The sequence below is a fragment of the Cygnus olor genome, chromosome 4, assembly GCF_009769625.2.
Source record: "Cygnus olor isolate bCygOlo1 chromosome 4, bCygOlo1.pri.v2, whole genome shotgun sequence".
Taxonomy (NCBI): domain Eukaryota; kingdom Metazoa; phylum Chordata; class Aves; order Anseriformes; family Anatidae; genus Cygnus; species Cygnus olor.
In genome coordinates, this window is record NC_049172.1 from 32,611,308 (window position 1) to 32,630,282 (window position 18,975).

Genomic DNA, 18,975 nt, shown 5'->3' on the forward strand with positions numbered 1-18,975 from the left:
GAGCACCTCCTCATCACAAGTGATCCCTTCAGGGAGCAACAAGCCTACAAAGATCCTCTAGCCTATCTGCCCGACCGCTTCAAGGCTAACCAGACATTGAAGCGTGTTATTGAGGGCATTATCCAAACGCCTCTCAAAACACTGACAGGCATGGGGCATCAACCACCTCTCTAGGAAGTCTGTTCCAGTGTTTGGCCACCCTTATGGTAAAGAAATGTTTCCTAATGTCCAGTCTGACCCTCCCCATCACAGCTTTGTCCCATTCCCCTGTGTCCGGTCATCGGTGACCAGGGAGCAGAGACCGGCACCTCCCTCCCTGCTTCCCCTGCTCAGGGAGTTGCAGGGCACAGGGAGACCGCCTCTCGGCCTCCTGCTCTCCAGGTGAGACAACCCAGGCATCCTCAGCCTCTCCCCATAGGACATGCCCTCCAGCCCTTTCACCTGCTCTGTTGCCCTCCTCTGGACACTTTCAAGGACCTTAACACCTTTCTTATGTTGTGGAGCCCAGAGCGAATCAGGGAATCACAGAATGGTTGAGGTTGGAAGGGACCTCTGGAAGTCATTTAGTCCGACAATCCGGCCAAGCAGGGTCACCTAGAGCACATTGCACTGGATCACACCCAGGCAGGTTTTGAATATATCCAGTGAAGGAGACTCTCCCCTCTGGACGACCTGTTCCAGTGCTCTGTCACCCTCACAGTTTTTCCTCGTATCCAGATGCAACTTTCTGTGATTCAGTTTGTGCCTGCTGCTTCTCAGAGTCTGGTCCTATTGCCTGACAGCCTCCCTTAAGATATTTATATGTAATACATAAAAGATCCCCTCTCAGCCTTCTCTCCTCCGGGCTAAGCAGGCCCAGCTCCCAGCCTTTCCTCATAAGAGAGATCCTCCAGTCCCCTCCCCTCGTTCTCAGTGAGGCCACACCAAAGCTAAACATAGTGAGAGAATCACCTCATTTGACCAGCCAGTTCATCCCCCAATGTAGTGTGAACTTGTCCTGACATTCAGGCAACTGAAGTCTTCCCAGAAGACCAGTGCAGGCCTACTACTGAAATATGAATTCACATACCATCCTACTGCACATTTTTGCTACTGTAACGACCTCTACAAATAGCTCCCCCAGAGGTTTAGTGTATTTCCCTTGTTCTCACTGAAGTTTAAAATCCTGGATTTACGGAATCCTGGAGTTATGGAATGTTTACTGCTTTAAAAAAACTCCAGGTATTCAAAGCAATTTAAACCCACTAATTCTTAAATGTAAAAAGCCAGTGAAAAGCTACTCTGGAAATAAAATAAAAAAGGTAAAATATACTGTAAAAAAACTAAGCATCAAAAAATTGAAAAATTGGCATTTTATGGAGTCAAGTACTGTTTTACCTCCCCTCTGCCTCTATGCAGAGGCAAGAAAAGATAATACTATAGAGGAGCAATAGTGAAATAAAAAGAGAAAAGCTATAATATCTTTAAAATGCTGCTGCCTGGACAGGTACACAAACTATTTCTGATGTGTGTAGTTAAAAGCATCACATACAAAGTAAAACCTTTAAAATCCAGTCCATGCATAACACTGTAGCCATTCAGTCCACAACCCAGAATGGAGCTAGTGCCTAAGAATGACGCTGCCTGGAGGCTCAGGATGTCCCCAAGTGGCTTTGGATCACATCCCCCCAGATCTAGTCAATTGTCTTTAGTTTAAAACAAACTCCTGAGAGGATGGAAAAAGGAAAAGCTACAAACATGAATTCCAACATAATAGAAATCATGTTGATGTGGAAAACACAGGATGCTACTGCAATCAAGAGTAACCAATTCCTGTAGCTGTACTTTCACTCACACGAACCAGCTATTTAATAATAAATTATGCTATATTTGTGTATTTGAAGCATTATATCAAAAATAAAAATGGAAAAAAATAAGTAGTATGAACAACAGTAGTCACATACAGAACCTGACCTCACAAATAAAGCATACCACAACATCTGATACGTACTGCTTTCAGCCTTCACAACTGACTTAGTTCTGGTACTTCCATTTAATTACTTGTCGTTAGTGGTGGAACAAAGGCTTTTGCTTCAACTTAGTGTTGCTGGCAGACAGAGTCCATATAACTCTGAAGCAAGTCAGTAGAGATGAAAAACCAGAAAAGCTTGCAAAAGGGTAACTGGATGGCAGAGGAGACGACACACCGATTTAACAAAAATGACACGGCATCAAACATTTTCCCCAAGGGTACCCTGGCACGTTGTATAGTTTTCAGAAATATTTAAATATGAAGCGAAAGAAATGTAGACAGCTAACCTGCTTAAGCATGTTTGAAACAGGAATCTAAGCAATCATCTGTATTTTGAGTTAAAATGCAGAACATCTATTTTGTAAATAGAAAAGTTCATATCTAAACTTAAGCAACTGTACTGCTTTTATACATTCAACTTAATTCTCATTTGAAGTTAAACACAGGCTGAACAAACTAGAGGTAAATAAATCATTTAGATTATTATAACACACCCTTCTCCAAAAGGAAAAAAAATGATGTTCAGGTCAAGAAAATATATTAAGATCTACAATTTCGTGTATGCATAGTTTTTTTTATATACATATGTAACTACACAGACAGGCACAAACATTTATTCAAAGGTATATTTCCCTTCATTGGCAAAAAAAGCAAAGTTCAGCGTAAAGAGCTGCTATTCATGCCTGTTTTTAATACCTATACTAACCAGCTGAAATATACCTTGCTGAAGACAGACATTTATACATGAGGAGAATTGTCATCAAAGAGTCAGTGATCATCAATCCACCACCTCTATATTGTATATAAACATGCAAGCTAATGTTCAGTGGAGACATGCTTCTGTATGCAAACTTTAGTTTTTAACACGTCATTCTTGCAAATGGTAGTGCTACTTTACATGCATAGAGAAAAAAGGCTAGCCAAAAATCTGTGATCATTCTGACGAAGCAATTTATCACTTTGATAACTTACAAGGGACAATTTAGAAACAGCTTTAGAGTAAGGGAAAGAAGACACAAAAAACTACATGTTTAAGATAAGCTGTGACAGTACTTGAAGATTTTTGAATGGTAAGGAAGTTACGTAAATAGCTTTCTTTTTTGTTCCCATCAACGCTTCCTGTTAAAACATGGGAAGTGAAATCAGATTCTCCTACAACACTACAGTAATTATATTTTGACTAGTTACTGGTCTTCTAGCTAGTGGGAATATTTTGATGATCCCAAGACCTGCTTTCAAATTTGTGATTTCCCACCTTCTTCATAATCATGTCTCTAGAATTCCAGAATCACTGACAGATCTCAAAAATTCAACTTTGTAACATCATTACCATAAAAAGAGATGCTTCATTCATTATTTTCAATTGTATGATGCTGAAAAGCATAGCATTCATTTACGCAGTTACCATCTAGAAGTACTTTAACATTGTAACTTGACCGAGACCCAGGACTAGAGGTTTAAGAACTACAACTCAGAATATTCCCATGAAGTGAAAAGGTCAAATTGCCTATTCCAATCTCAGCCATTTAGCATGATAAAGGTGCAAAGAAGTAAAAGCATGAAGTACGGGTACACATGACAGCTGCACTAGTTTAATTTGGCCTAGTCAAATCAGTGCAAACCTACATAGTAGAGAGCATTCAAACTACATTAACCAACCTTTGGTTGAACTCCGTTTTCAGTTTAAATCATTGAATTAAGCTAAAGGTATTTTAGTAAGGTTAACCTTATTTAAGTGCCTCCAACAGGGGTAATCATCAGTTAATTATAGAGGTCGTGTAGATGAACCAGTATGAATATTTAATGTACCAATCCTGTTGACATGGTAGATACAGCAAAGAAGTCATGCAGAATGGATGTACGTGAAGGAATTTTGGCTGAGTTACAAGAGTGTTTTCAGAAAGACAATTCCCATCCATGCTCCCCATTCTAATCTAAATTGAAGAGGGGAAAAATATCCAAACTCTATTGTTTCTCGTGCAGGTAGAAGTTATGGAGCAACTACAGCAAACAAGGCTGTATTGATTTCATGATTATGCCAGTCCATTAGTAACACATCACTTTGCTACTTCGCTATCATCATTTGCTACTACTAAATACTCTTAGAAGATATGGATTTAGTTGCCTTCACTACTTTCAAGGTATGTATTTAAAAAACAACATATCACTAGCTATCTCGAGGAGTGAGTCCGTTAACAGTTGAACAACTAAAACTAGAAGCAATGTACACGTTTTTTAAATGACGGATGACGTTATTAACAAAATATTCAAGTTATCTCTGGGAAAAAATTGTAACATGCCTTATTGTAAAGTTCAGTTGAGGATTAAAGTACTCTTTAATGAGTAAATCTAACATCTATCCAGTAAGATTTAAGGCTCTGAACTTTCACTTCTTGCTCTATGTAATATGTTAGTGAAGCTCCTCATTCAGCATTTTTCTCTTCTCCTTGCCCTACTTCATCACTTAACTCTTACCTTCCATGAAATAATCCGCTAGATTGTAACTTCGGAATAAATTCCAGCTCTCCTCTCATTTATTTTTACACTTAAGCTTTGCTCTACAGTGAAGCAGCAAATGGACTGACACATTTCTTCTATTCCCCAACATATTGCTCTTTACACAGAAGATCCTTTTTTCTTACTCCACACCTTTAGATTTACCTAATGTCATACTAAAAATCTGCTTTCCCATCAGTTTCCCTTCTACTCTCATCATTCACATCCATAATTTTCACTCTTCAAGATGGCATGAAGCAGACCGCTTGGCAAACAGGCAGATTGGTCTTTGTTTCATCTCGTAAAAACAGTTTTCTGCAACTGATGTGCAGAAAGAAGTTTTAAATCAATATACAGTAATTAAAATATAATTGCCCAAATTAAGGTCTAGCTATGCCAGTTAACACAGCAAAATCTAAGAAATAGGAACTCAGATATTTCAGGGAGAACTTGAGTGATGAGACTGGGGGAGTTTTGGAAAGGCAAAGAGCTTATTACTTGTATTATATACAATATTTAATAATGTTTTTGTCCCCACAGGAGTGGGAAAAGAGGCAGAAAGGAATCTATATTGAAAATGAAAGAAAACAATTGGAACAAGAATTTCGGAGATGCAGACTTAAGAACTCAATATAGATTTTGAACAATAGTTTAAACATAACAAGTAGCTTATAACTGCCTGAATGCCTTCACAGACATGAACGTTTTTAAAAATTATTTTAATTATTCCTGTGCAGCTTCCACATTATGCCTTTTTCAATAAGGAGCCATATAATACACTCCTCTGCACAGTCCTCAGCTCCCCAACCCTTCAGGAACATTAAAGCCACCGCTATTCTAATCAAAATGATCATAGCATGGAAAGAAAACTGTGGGAAGAAAATCCCCTGTAAAAATCCCCTCTAAGTCAGGGATAAGTGAAATAAACCAGTGAAAAATAATAACCAACAAGGTTTTCTGTTTGAGTTTTCTTGTACGAAGTAGTAAGAAAAATATGTTTCCTTAGTAATTGCTGAAGTCCTCTATTATTAGCATAGACTAACAAACATCCAAACATTGGCAAACTCTTCTAAACATCAAGTCTTTAAAGCATAACTGAGTTTCAACAGAGCTTGGAGAGCTGAAAGCACTGCATCAAGGTTTTCTGTAATAAGGCGACATTAGACATTTCATCCAATGATGATTGAAGCTACAGGCTTTATTAGTTAAAAAAATTTCCATCTACCATACAGACAGGACAAAACTTGTCAGAATTCCTTAGGCATCTCTTATTATTACAAATGAGAGAATGAGTATGTACCAGCATATTTCTGAATGAAACTTTACAGCTAAGCAAACACTTCAGTTACCTCATAAATATTCTTTTGATTCTTTTTTTCTTAAACGTAGGGAACCAGCAATTTACTGAAGATCCATCAAGCAGTGCTATAGCCTATTTCCACAAGGCTGGAACCAATATGCTTCTCCTGCAATTAGGTTATGGCAACCTATTGTGTCTGATGTTCTGCACAACTAAATGCATTTTCCTTCAAAGAATGAGCAATGCTGCTTGCCACTTCCAGGTAAATACATTTGTACAATATTGTCTTGCAAAATGAAATACCTGCCATGCTTGAGTACAAACACATTCGGTGAAAAATTTCATATCTATGCAACTTATGGATGAGGTCTGATTACAGTGCTAAAGCTGCAAGTCTAGGGTAAAGCTTAGTTTTGTAACTAAAGATCCCTGAAGAGTACATTGTGTAACTACATATTTACTCAGTCTACCAAAACCATGCAATCAAAGCTGCTGAAGTACTTGTGGCAAAACAACAGTAGAAGAGCAAATAAAAACACAGGATAAGTCACATTTTTTTCCATTCACATCTGAATTGTACGATGTCTAGATGAACAGCTCCCTGATTACAGCACGTAAAAAAAAAAGAAACTAAAATAACCTTATTCCCCAGCCATCCAACACACTGTAATTGAAATGTAGATTGGAGTTTGATTGGACTAAATTCCACTGTGGTCAAAAATTCTTACTGAGCACTGTGGTAACAGTGCAACTTCAGAAAGGAGAAACAAGCCACTAAAGTGCCCTCGTAAAAACCAGTGCTTAGCTTGTCATTTCCATAAGTTGATAGGAAAAAAGACCCCTGAAAACTTGGCACGTAAGTTCTGCGGTGCAATGTGTATTGCTTTAGGTTAAAACAAAAAATTACTGAAAATATTGGCACGAAAAAAAAGAGGAGAGCATTAAGCATTAGAAATAACAAACACAAAGATGAATAGAAGCTTAATATTAGAATTTGAGACTAACAGATTAGTAAACAGATCTAGATGTTAATTCCAACAAGATTGTTTTCTTTGTTTTGTTTATAAGCAGCCCTGGTTATCACATAGTCTGAGTTTAGGTCACACATGCAGGTCTTAACCTGTACAAGACAGTTCAAAAAAATTCATCTTCACTGTTCCCAGAATAATTATTGTGAAAGAAATTACAGCAGTAAATACAACTAAGTTTGCGAAGTATAAATTTTCTGCAACTTATCCAAGTATTTGACCCATTTTGGGGTTTAGTGGAAGTTTTAAAACAGTAAACTTCAAGCCACAAAAGCATGTAGCATGCCAGCAAAAACCTACCTCAAATTTTGTATTTGGCCGCAGACAAATAGTTATGTAACATCTCAATTTTCCACAGAACATGGTAGTTATACTTTGAATAAACAAGGGCTCTGACCGAGTCACTAAGTGCAATTTCCATTTACAGTAACTACTGAAAAAGTATTGAACACACTAGAGTGAAGAAGCAATTATTGGGCAAAGGAAAGATAGCTCTGAAACAGCAGTCAAGTCACAGCAGCATCAAGGTCATCAGCCTTAAAAATAGTAAACCTGCTTCTCAGTTTCTAGGTGAAACCAAATTTACTGTCACTTAAAGGTAGACTTCAGTTGTCCCATTTATAAGCATCCCTTTATCAAAACTTAGGATGATGTAATGAAGTAAAGTTAAAGCTAGGATTTACATTATGTTACTGGTAGATTTTGGTTGAGCAACAAATCTTAGGAATCACATGCCATCCCTTACTGCCATGCATTTGAGGGCTAGGGGAGAGGGTTGGTTTGGAAAACAACCCCAAAACCAGAAAACAGAGCTCATTCAGCAGAAGTAGAAAAAAATAATACCTAGAGCAGTATAATTTATATGGAGCTCCAACATGGATGTAATAACATTTCATGAACTTTTATACCCTTTTTACTGTCATACTCATTATACAACTACACCACAATTGAAGTCAAATGGATGTTGCTTTAAGGATTTTTTAAGTATCTATTAGACTTTGTAGTATGTATATTTCCAATAAGAAATTAATAATTGTAATATGTAACCATATATTACACTATTAATATTTAGAAAATTTTCCACTACTAATAGACCTTTTATAGAAAAAAAGATTGCAATACGCAGTATCTGCTTCATGGTTTGTCTGTAACATTATCATTTACTAGCTTCAGAAGAGCTTCCCCATTAAAGCTAAAACCAGACTAAAGTCAAAATTATGCCTATGCTTATTTTACCAATAATCAGGAAGTATATTCATGGTGTATTTGTAATTTGTTTTTAAACTTGCAGAATTGTTTCCTACCCCCCATAATCAGCATTTTAATAGGACAGAACAAAACATCGATGTTCAGCTCAGTATTTCTTTTAGAAATAATTCTGCATTGCAAGTCATCATGGAACTGTCAAAGCTTAGAGACTTCCTTGAAATCTAAATCTTGTCAGATATCAAATAGGTGTGAATAATTAGCTCATTTTCATAACTCCAACTGTAAAACAAAGTAAGAGTAAAGAAAGCCAATCCCAAATTCCATAAACTGTACCATAGTACCCTCTGCTGGACAGTCAAAGACAAGAAGAAATGATAATAAAGTAAAGCAAGGATAAAAAAAAAAGAACCACATACAGATCATTATGGAAGTAGAGCTTCAAGATGCTACAAATGTGATACATTCTGACACAGCTCAGACAGCAATACAGTAGTAATTTTTTTTTTAGCTTCAACACAAGAAAAGTTAGTTCGTCCATGTTTACAGCTTCAAATCAGAACATGACCATCTTTACTTTCAGGCACCTTAGAAGTAGCTTGCCTTGGACTACTGGATACTTTTTCACGTATATTAGTTTAGGACTTGGTTGCCTGAATTCACAGGAGCTGGTAAGCCTTGTATTTTTAAAGTGCTTGTTTTCCTGTTTAATGGATAAAACTGTGTGATTAAAAATCACGTTCCTCAAGGCTAGAGTGTATTGAATATTGAAGTGTATACGTTCGATTGTGCATTACAGAGCACCAAATTTCACATTCAGAAAAAATTGCTCTTGCTAATATACCCTTTTTTATACAAAAAAGGCTATTGCAATGTGTAATCTCTGCTTCATTTTTTTTCCCAGTCAACTTTAACAATAATTTATCAGTTTCAAAAAAGGTTTTCCACTGAAGCTAAAATCAGAAGACAGCCAGAATTAGGCATATGCTTATTTTACCAAAATATTTTCCTTTTGTTCTGGCAGGCTGTCAGGCAATTCCTGTAAAACAATCCTCTAGTTTGTTTAGAACTAGGTTAAATAGAAAGAAAGAGTACAAGTAATTTAAGTACCCCAAGAAACTCTTTTTCCTCTTAAAATAAGAGGAAATAAAACCCTTACATCAACAGTTGTAATCAGAGACCTACAGCTTACATAAACTCTATCATGTTTACGTTTCCAAGCTTATTGTCACCATATACTGTACAGTATATGTACATCACATATATGTTACACATATGTACACATTAAATGCATTTAAAACTGCAGCTTAATTGTTAGAATCAGTAAGGTATAGCAAACTACTTAAACAATTTTAGCAAGAGCCAACTGTAGTCAGCTAGAGAATTTAATGAAGCTTACTGTAAAATTTGAGATCAATCAGAAAACAAGCTTGCGTAGCGTGATTTGTACGTACCCTTAAGCAGAATTTCCTCGCTATTCTTGCAAACAAGATTAACATATTTAACAATCTAAACTTCCAAAAGCTTTACAATGCTATCTTGACTGAAGTCCTCTGTGTGTTGCATTGTAACTTCAGCACTTCCGGTAACGGTACATTGTTAGACACCAAAGACAATTCTTACCCTATTAAAGCTGTGCTCATGAGAATCTTCCAGCTGTCCATTGCTAGTCACAGGAATTTCTGCTGCTGAATTTTTGGGAGACTCTTGAGCCATTGCACCTCCCTATTGTACAAGAAACAGGTTAGTATTTGTCTTAAATTTACAAGAAGTGATCTATATTAAGATATTTGATGTTTTAAGTCTTCTAATAGCCGATTTTATTTCAAACTCCTTTTTGGTAATATTCTGATATACTTGGTCTGCAAAGATGCATTTCATCACGTACCCCGACACATCAATAAGCTAGCACATCTCAGAAGTAACTAAAAGCTTCAAGATCGAAGAAAAGAAACAACCAAAGTTAATTGATGTATTGTGAGGCAGAAGGGTGCCAGAAAAATGAGACATGGGGCCAAGCACAAGGATTTTCTATACACACACTTGATCCTTAGAGTAGTTAATGCATCTCAAGCTACAACAAAGGTCAAGTTTGTTGTTAGCTAAAGAAAATTGTACTCACTAATGAAAAACAAGAAATATTAGAAAAGAGCAACAAGTTTAATCATGTATTACAAAAATAAAAGTGATAATTCCAAGCTTTAAAACTGTTTAACTTGCTTTTTATTTTAGCATAAGATAGTGCCACCTTCTGACTAAACTGTTGGTATTCAACTCTGACTCAGACAACAGCAGAAAACCTAAAGCGGAATGCAGAGACAAGAACTTAAAAGCACCAATGCAATTCAAGATTCAAAGTTAGTTTTGAGATGCTGCTGTTTTATGGACAGCAGAAGCAGTTGTGTAACCACTGCTTTCAACGAATGACCTACGGTAAAACCTGGAAGAGATTCTCAGAAGAGATGGAAACCACATACAAGCATCTGAAAAGGGAGCAGCACCCTATCATTCTCAAAATGAAGACAGAGATGCTAAAAGTTTATCAAGCCACCACTGCCCAAATGTACCCTTCCCCCCAAAAATACGTAAGTTGGCTCTCTCAAAAAGCTACACTTAACTCTTCAGGACAGCTTCATTAGTTAACTGAAGCGTAAACAGTACGAAAAGAATCAGAACATAACCAAGCCAGTGTTTGTTCAACTGCTCGTGTGAAAGTTGTCTGAAGCCTTCAAACGTGCTCGTGCACCTTTGCCAGACTCAGAAGACAAGGCACACCACCAACACATACTTAAGCATGGTTTCCTGCTTCACTTGGAGCTTGGAAACCATCAAACTGAGCCAGCTGCTTTTCAGTCAGAGGCTCAGGAACAGACACAGGCCCATCAGGCTGAAGTACCTGCAGCTGCTCCAAGAGCACACAAAGCTTTTACAGGATATCTGCATGTAACAACTTACTCAGGATCACCTGCATCACTCTTCATTGGCACCACCTTCTGTCATACCCCCCTGTTGGTATTCCGCTTACTTCCTCCTATCCTCACTTGATTTACGCACAGATTTTGGGAGTTCAACACATAACACCTGCTCATTACACTCCGAGGCCTCCCAGGCTTTCTTCTAGCTAGGCACTGTCTACAGGCTTCAACACACATGCTCCTCTAATTCTAAATTGCTTTCAAAGCCATGTTAATGTATCTTCTTCCAAAGACTGTAATTTACAGAGATTTCACCTCATTTGGTCTTTTGAGGCACAGCTAACCATTCACACTTAATTTGGTAGCTTTAAAGCCTGATTCATACTTCTGAAACTTTAATAAGCTTCTTCAATTTTGCAGCATAAAACAACAATACGAAGAAAATGGCAAGGAGACTTAAGTCCTTCAAGTTCTGAGTAAATGTTACCTTCTACACAGATCGAGAATAAAAAGGCCAAGGGCAAGCCAGTCTATGAGAACCATACATAAGAACTACAATCTTTGAATACACCCCACAAAAATTAAGTCCGAGGTGATACACCTTCCTTTTTGAGTATCAAGACTAAGTTAGCAACACTGAATTGAAAGCTACTCTTTCAAAACTGCTTTATGAAACACTTCCCCAAAATGAGAAGCTAAACATTCAGGCACAGCCTCTGAAAAAAAAAAAAGTCCAAGTATTTTAAAAGTTCTAAAAACATAGCAGAGTTCAAAATCATGTGAGGAGAAGTCAGTGTGCTATACGTTCAAGAAAAAGTGACTTGACAAGACCCTACCTTACCCTATCGGCCGCTCCCATTAGCATTCAGTGAGTGCCTTCTTTCAGCCCTAGGAAGGAACAGCTCACGTTGCATGGTCACGTCAGCCTAGCAGACCAAATTCTCTGTAGAGACCAGTTTTCAACCATGGAGATTATTCACAGATATACAGGCTCATGCATACACACGTCTCTATCAATACATACATTAAAAAACCAACATTCACCAGCTTCTCTGGGCAACTTATGAAATCCAAGAAGGCCTAGAAGCAGCTCAGATGTTTATAGGTATTTCCACTTGAGGCAAACCTCGGGATCATGTTCAGAGAAAGCAAAAAATGACTTGCTAGCTTCAGCTTCCTGATGTGTCTGAAGCAAAACACCAGCCTTCATTGCTGAAAGGAGGAAGTTTCACTGCTCCCCTTCTCCAGTCCCTATCGTGAGCCCCAGCGTCCCACCTCCCAGCCCCAACACACGCCTGCCGCTCACCGGACTGCACGGTGACCAGACTCCGCTCACTAACCTGGCAAAAAGACCTTTCTGCAGTTTCAGTAAGTCGAATTAGTTCACAATTAAGTCAGACAAGCACCAAAGAGACTAAGTGAGCAGCATCAAAAAGGAAGTAGGATGAACTGTTAGCTTGTCTCAACAAAAAATTATAGCCTGTATTTCAGTCAGTCTAAGCTAGCACTGCTGCCACGAACAACAAATCCTTGCCCTTTTTTCTGCCCTTCACCCCTAACTCTTTCCCTCAAGATCAGCTTTCCCTACTCCCCCACCTCTTCCCTGGGCCAGCACACGTGTATTTGCACAGCAAACAAAACTGCAGAAACAACGCAGATTAAAAGGAAGTGACCTATGCCCAAACAGGGGATAGGGAGTATTTATCAGTTCTCCAAAATATATTTAAAATATAAAATATCTAAATATATAAAATATTTAATCAGTTCTCCAAAACAGTTCATCATGCTGCTCCAGCATTCGTACCTACCAATTTTAGGGGGCAACAATGGAATAAAGTATTGAGAACTAAGAACTGCTTTCGGCCACAGCACCAGCTTACTTCAGTAGCACAGCATTTCAAAATGCTGACTGCAAGAGTAGGCTATTGCCAAAACCAGTGCTCATTGCTCTTTACTTCTGAATGCAGCTTCCTGCAACTTCACTCACTGTAAGCTTACTGATCTGAGAGAAAACTAAACCATTAAATCATAACAGCAGTTCTGTTAAAACAGGGAGGATGATTACTGAATGAGCACCCCTTCCGCAAGTGCAGCCCACAGCTCATTTAAATTGAGTATATAATGAAACTGCATCCTCAGAAGAAAATCTATCACGTGCATGAAGAGTAAAGTAAAGCTGACGAAGTGCCTGAATTTGTATTGATGAATAAAGGAATGAATGAAATAAACAGTACGGAAAACAACAAGTATTCGCCTTTTTCACTCTAGAGCAGTCAAGGAAACATTTACTCTGAATGGCTACCTATTAGTGGGAACCTTAAGAATTTGTTCATAATTTTAAGATCAGACTTATGAAGATGCAAGGTATAGCTGCTCCCAAGAAAACTAACTAACTAACTAACCAAAAAAGCCAACAAAAAAGACAGATGCACCATGCCTTGTTATAGTCAGGTTGCACAAAAATTGCTACCTTTCTAGTACCAATCCTTTCCTCCTGCTGTACACACCTGACTCTACCCTGCCCGAATCTATTCGGCTCACAAAGCGAACACCCAGCAGCAGACTACTGGTTCAAGTACTCATTTCTCATCAACTAACTGGATTGTTCTAAAGCATCCCAAAACCAAACCCACCCAACTCCAGACAATACACAAACTCCTACCCCCAAAACAACTTCCCTGCGCTACATGAATCATCCTTTTTGCCAGTCTGGAACCTTGCAGGGATTGGCTGATCTTACACGAATACGGCTATCACCCAATCACCTCGGAGTCAGACTGCACCTCTTCTCCAGCAGGGTGAAATTCGTCAACTGTTGTGGATTCATTCCTGTGTTCTGACATACCTGAAAACAGAACAGGTTTGGCATGCATTAACTGGTGTGAAAGGAGCTGGATGCTGCACCTTGCAGAAGTTCAAGCAGAGTTTCAGAAAAAGGTTATTTTTAAACATCTGTTAAAGCAAAGAGAAACCCCCCTGTTGTGATGAGGACCAAGATTTAGCTCTCTGAAATGAAGACTACGAATCCAGCCTAGCAGAAGCTCCCATTGGCAAAGCAACCTTCCCTGCACAGAGTGCTCAGCTTGCAACATCAAACAAGGCTCTACAGCAACAACACAACAATTACATCCTACCACTGCAAATGACACGATTTTGTTAAGAGATGAGGTTTATCCACATTATACGAGTTTATATTGATACTAATTCACTGGAACCTAGTAAGCTGTTCAGTCTGTTATGCCTAACCAGAAACGGAAGTCTTTCCATTTTATTATTTCAATGGATGGTTAAAAAAATAATAAACATCTCGCCTATAGAGGCAAAGACGGTCACTAACACGGAACATGTGCAAGAAATCGTGATTTGAGTGATTGTGAAAGACAGATACTTTTCTTACTTAAGCTGTATTAGGCACGCAACCTAAATGTGACTTCAAACAGCTGCTAAGTACAGGTGATACTGCAATTCACCCAGGGGTTTGCAAGGAGGAAACAAGAGTCATTGAAAATTAAACAGACTGTCAGCACTGAGTATAATCACACCTGACTGGAGTTTGTTAGCCTTGCCCCACTGTATACAGACGCAGTCACATTGGAGATTTTAAAAAAAGCAGGCACTACTTAAAATCGTATTTCGACTTCCCACGGTATAAAACATTCTAAATAAAGCAAATAATTAATAAGGTAAGCAGCTCGCATGACAGGGGAACTAAAACAAGGACACAAAGGCTGAGGAACTGCACCATCTAGCTCTTGTTACATAGGATAACCTGTTACTTTGCAGCGTAAAAGCCAAGACATAAAATAAGAGAGTTCCTCTGGAAAGATGGCAGTTCATTCAGGGCTATCACTGAGTGACACGGGGATTTTCCTCCTATCTACTAATACTGAATTCCTTTCAAACTGATTTGCAAATTATGCCTTTTTTTATTAATATGCAAGACCACAGAGCAGAACAGCTGCTGCCCCACACAGCCCTCTCCAGACTCCTGCTTCCAGTTGAAAACAACCAAACATCTTCATGTCTACCAGCCTCCTTCTGAGTAGGTATAAAATCTCCATTAAGGACCAGAATAAGTGTCATCTCTTCACCCTGCTGGCTAAACAGGCAGCTGAGTTCATCTTGCAGCGCAGCCTTGGCTCAGACAATCTGTACCTCAGTTTCACAGATCCTGGAGTCATGTTTTTACCTCGCATACAGCCTTACGTATCATCACAGTGCTATTTAAAAGTATTACATGCTAGAAGCAGCAAAACAATGTTTTCCTGATCAGCTGAAGAACTCTTAATAACCTAATAAAGAGGCGCGTACCATTTTACAAACCCACGTAGAGATACTGTGTAAAAACAAAAATAATTAGAAAAAAAATAAATTTTGCTGCTTTACACCCCCCCACACACACACACACAACTGCTTACATCATGTTATTTTCTTGAAAGCAAGATGAACACTTGCACCGCAGCTCTGCAGCTGAGGATTGTTTAGCGCACCACAACATCCCTTGCCATCACCTGCAATCCCACTGTCCGAAAGCACTTTTTTCCAGGCACCAATTTCCAATTCACACTCGGGTACTTTGACCCTTTATTTTACAGGTCTTCACCAAAACTTTAATTCCACTGGATGCTTGGTGGAAGGGGCTCTTATTGCCATACCCAAAGTAGCCTAGAAAACAACCTCTTGTTGCGGCCTTAGCAGTGGGATAGAATTCGGACCACTTAACCGTAAGGCGTGCCAGACTTGGTTTCAGCAGATAGATACATGCTATGAAGCAGTCATCTCATCTGTCGGGATGGCTCCTTCTCTAACCTGCAGCTAATACACATTCGTATCTTCCCTTTGTACCCAAATACGACCATCTAGTTAGGGAAGCAGCTGAAGCATTTAAGTATGCCCAGAACCATGCTGAATCCCTCTGATGAGCTGACAAAGTCGCAGAACCATCTGAAACTCATTCCTGGGAGATTCCAGTCACATCCAAACGTTGCTACAAGTGGCATCGAGTTCCTCACCTCAACCCTGCTGTAAAAGCAGCCAAATGCTGAGAGCTGTCTCGCAAACACTACCCAGTGCATTCCACGACTACACAGATGAAACAGGCTTAAATTTTAAATGTTTGCTTCAAAAATTACAAGAAACAACCCCCCCTGCTTTGCAAGAAGCAAATAGTCTACTTCAAAATCAATTCATGAGCCTGTCTAAAACAAATGTAAAAAACGACGTCCTCTCCTTCACGCTGATGGAAGCTTTCCTAGTGACCACCAAGAGCACTCTAAGCCAGCCAGCTTTTGCCTTGGAAGGCGCCAGCCAGCAGCACCAAGCCCAAGATACAGGCACAAAAAGAGCAGGGAACAAGTACTCTGAATTCCAGCAGCCACACAGAGCATCCAGGACTGGAAAACTGATGGGTGGGTGGATGGATGTTAAAAGGAAGTCCGAAGGTATTTCACCCTGTTTCCTACAGAAGTTCTACACTTTCTTTCACCGTCTTCCTGGACAGAGCTTTTGAAAACCTGCAAGGAGCTTTCAAACAACCCAACGCTAGGTTCGCGGCGTGTCTCGGCAATTCTGCTCTCGCACGTTCCTCCCCAGGTCATTATCCAACTCAGCTCCCACCAACAGATCGTTAACAAACCCACCTTTCTGCCTACTCTCAGAAAACAACTCGGATATGTTCTGCTTGGAAAGACACGCTTGATCCATATTTTAGCACAAATTTAAGCCAGAAACCCTGCCCCTAAGTTTCCCACCCCACTGAATTTTCCACACACACACGACCATTTCACAGCTCAATCCACACAAACGTGTGCCGGAGAAGAAGAGGGGAGACCACACAGCCTGGGATTCTCCCCTCCATGGCAGGGCCAGCTTACAGGTTTATCAGATTACCACCTCTGTAATTTCAAACTTGCTGATCTTCACTAAAACCATACCATTTTTAGATTTACACGTCTTGTCTTCAACTGGCAAAGCAAACAAATCAAAACCTTAGAAACAGCATACTAGATGTCCTTCAGGACGAACCTTTCCTTGACACTTAAGGAATTACAGTTAGCAATATAAGAGCATGCTTATGGGCTACCTGCAAACAAGAACTAAACACGTTATCAAGAGTAAAGCCATTTTGAATAAAGGGTTTATTCTTAATGCGGTTATTAAGCAAATGACTCCTGCGGTCTCCGAAAAGAGCACCAGGGGATTCTCAACAATTACATCTGCTTTTCTAAGCAGGATGCTCTGGTTCCTTAAGTTGTTCTATTAATTAATGAGCTGCCTTTAAGATGAAAGCATCACATCTTCCGTCCAAATAAAGCATATTGCATTTATTGTCTTGTTCCTCCACAGCACGCAGAACCAGCAGAAGTTCTTGTAACATTGCAAAAAACTTACGTGTTGATGGAAAATAATGAATTGATGTGTATTTAGCTAATTTTGAGTTACAACAAGGAATAGCACTGCTAATTCTTGTCAAGATATTTTTTAAAGAATTGGGAAAGCCGTCAGCACTTTCTGCTGCCATCACGCCGTAGTTTCCCCTTTATCCTCCTGCAGTTCCCTTGCTGCTCCGCTTGCAAGACCAAGTTAGATGTGAAAGTTACAAGACATTGTGGAGACGAAGAGTGGGGAATGGGGCTGCAACTAGCTTACACCTCACCTCCTCCAGGTCAGGCTGCTCCTAACTGCTCTTCTCTTGGATTATCAAAGGCACGGGTTCCTATTAGGGTTTCAACTCCTACCAAAACAGAAAGAACCCCCTGATCGAGATAGTACCTCAAATTCTAATTTTTCCAACCCAATGGTCTTCTGCATTACCCTTTCCCTACATTTTAACCACGCATGTGCACATGCATAAGCAGATAGATATAAATGACTGAGACAACCGTTTAGCTGGAGTTGCACTGATCACAAGGCACCCTCCTCCAGCCCTGCAGAATCACAGAATCATCTAGGTTGGAAGAGACCTCCAAGATCACCAAGTCCAACCTCCGACCTAACACTGACAAGTCCTCCACTAAACCATATCACTAAGGGCTACACCTAAACATCTTTTAAAGACCTCCAGGAATGGTGACTCAACCCTGGGCAGCCCATTCCAATGCCTAACAACCCTTTCCGTGAAGAAGTTCTTCCTAACATCCAACCTAAACCTCCCCTGGCGCAACTTTAGCCCATTCCCCCTCGTCCTGTCACCAGGCACGTGGGAGAATCGACCAACCCCCACCTCGCTACAGCCTCCTTTAAGGTACCTGAAGAATCCTTGGGTACTGTCCTAGAGCATCAATAGACAGAAAACTGATAGAGGCAACTGCAAACGGCAAATCCTTGCCACCAGGGGTAACGGACGTGTTTGATGCTGAAACTGCAGCCAGTTCAGGAGTCGGTTACAGTCGGTAAGCCACAGCAGAAGCACGGAATGGTTTGGGCTGCAACGGACCTTAAAGATCGCCCATTTCCACCCCCCTGCCATGGGCAGGGACCCCTCCCACCAGCCCAGGCTGCCCACAGCCCCACCCAACCTGGCCTCCAGCACCCCCAGGGACGGGACACCCACAGCTCCTCCGGGCACCCTGTGACAGGGCCTCACCACCTCAGCGCCCCCCCGCCGCCGCACCGCGACGCCTCTCCCCGCCGGGCCGCTGCCCACACACGGCCCCAGCCCCCCCCGGCCCCGGGGCCCGGCCCCGTCCCTCACCTGGCGGCGGGGCGGGGAGGGGGGGGGGGGGGGCAGGGGGGCGCCGGGCCCCGCGCTCGCTTCTCTCCCTCCTCCGCCACCACCGGCAGCCGGAAGCGCCTGGCCGGAAGGGCGGCGTGCGGCGACCCGGCGGGGGACAGGCGCCTCTCTAGGCAGCGGAGGGCGCGCCTCTCTATGGTCGCTGCGCCGCCAGGGCGTCGCCATAGCAACGGCGCGGCCCAGGCTTGAGGGGTGCGGGTGTTGTTTCCCTTTCAGCCCCCTCAAAAGTAAAAAATCTGAGCTCCATCCAGCTAGTGTTCGCTCCTCCAGCCTCTGCCTCACGTGTA

At 40.6% G+C, this 18,975-nt stretch overlaps 1 protein-coding gene across 1 annotated transcript in view; it reads right to left on the minus strand.

Moving 5' to 3' along the window:
• The window catches only part of ARFIP1 (ADP ribosylation factor interacting protein 1), a 43,817-nt gene extending 25,077 nt beyond the window's left edge, over positions 1–18,740 (minus strand). Inside the window, 3 exon segments of the mRNA XM_040555804.1 lie at positions 9,665–9,766; positions 13,722–13,801; positions 18,650–18,740. Coding sequence (XP_040411738.1) covers positions 9,665–9,766; positions 13,722–13,799 — 180 coding nt within the window. The 5' untranslated portion in view covers positions 13,800–13,801; positions 18,650–18,740.
• Between the last annotated feature and the right edge of the window lie 235 nt (positions 18,741–18,975).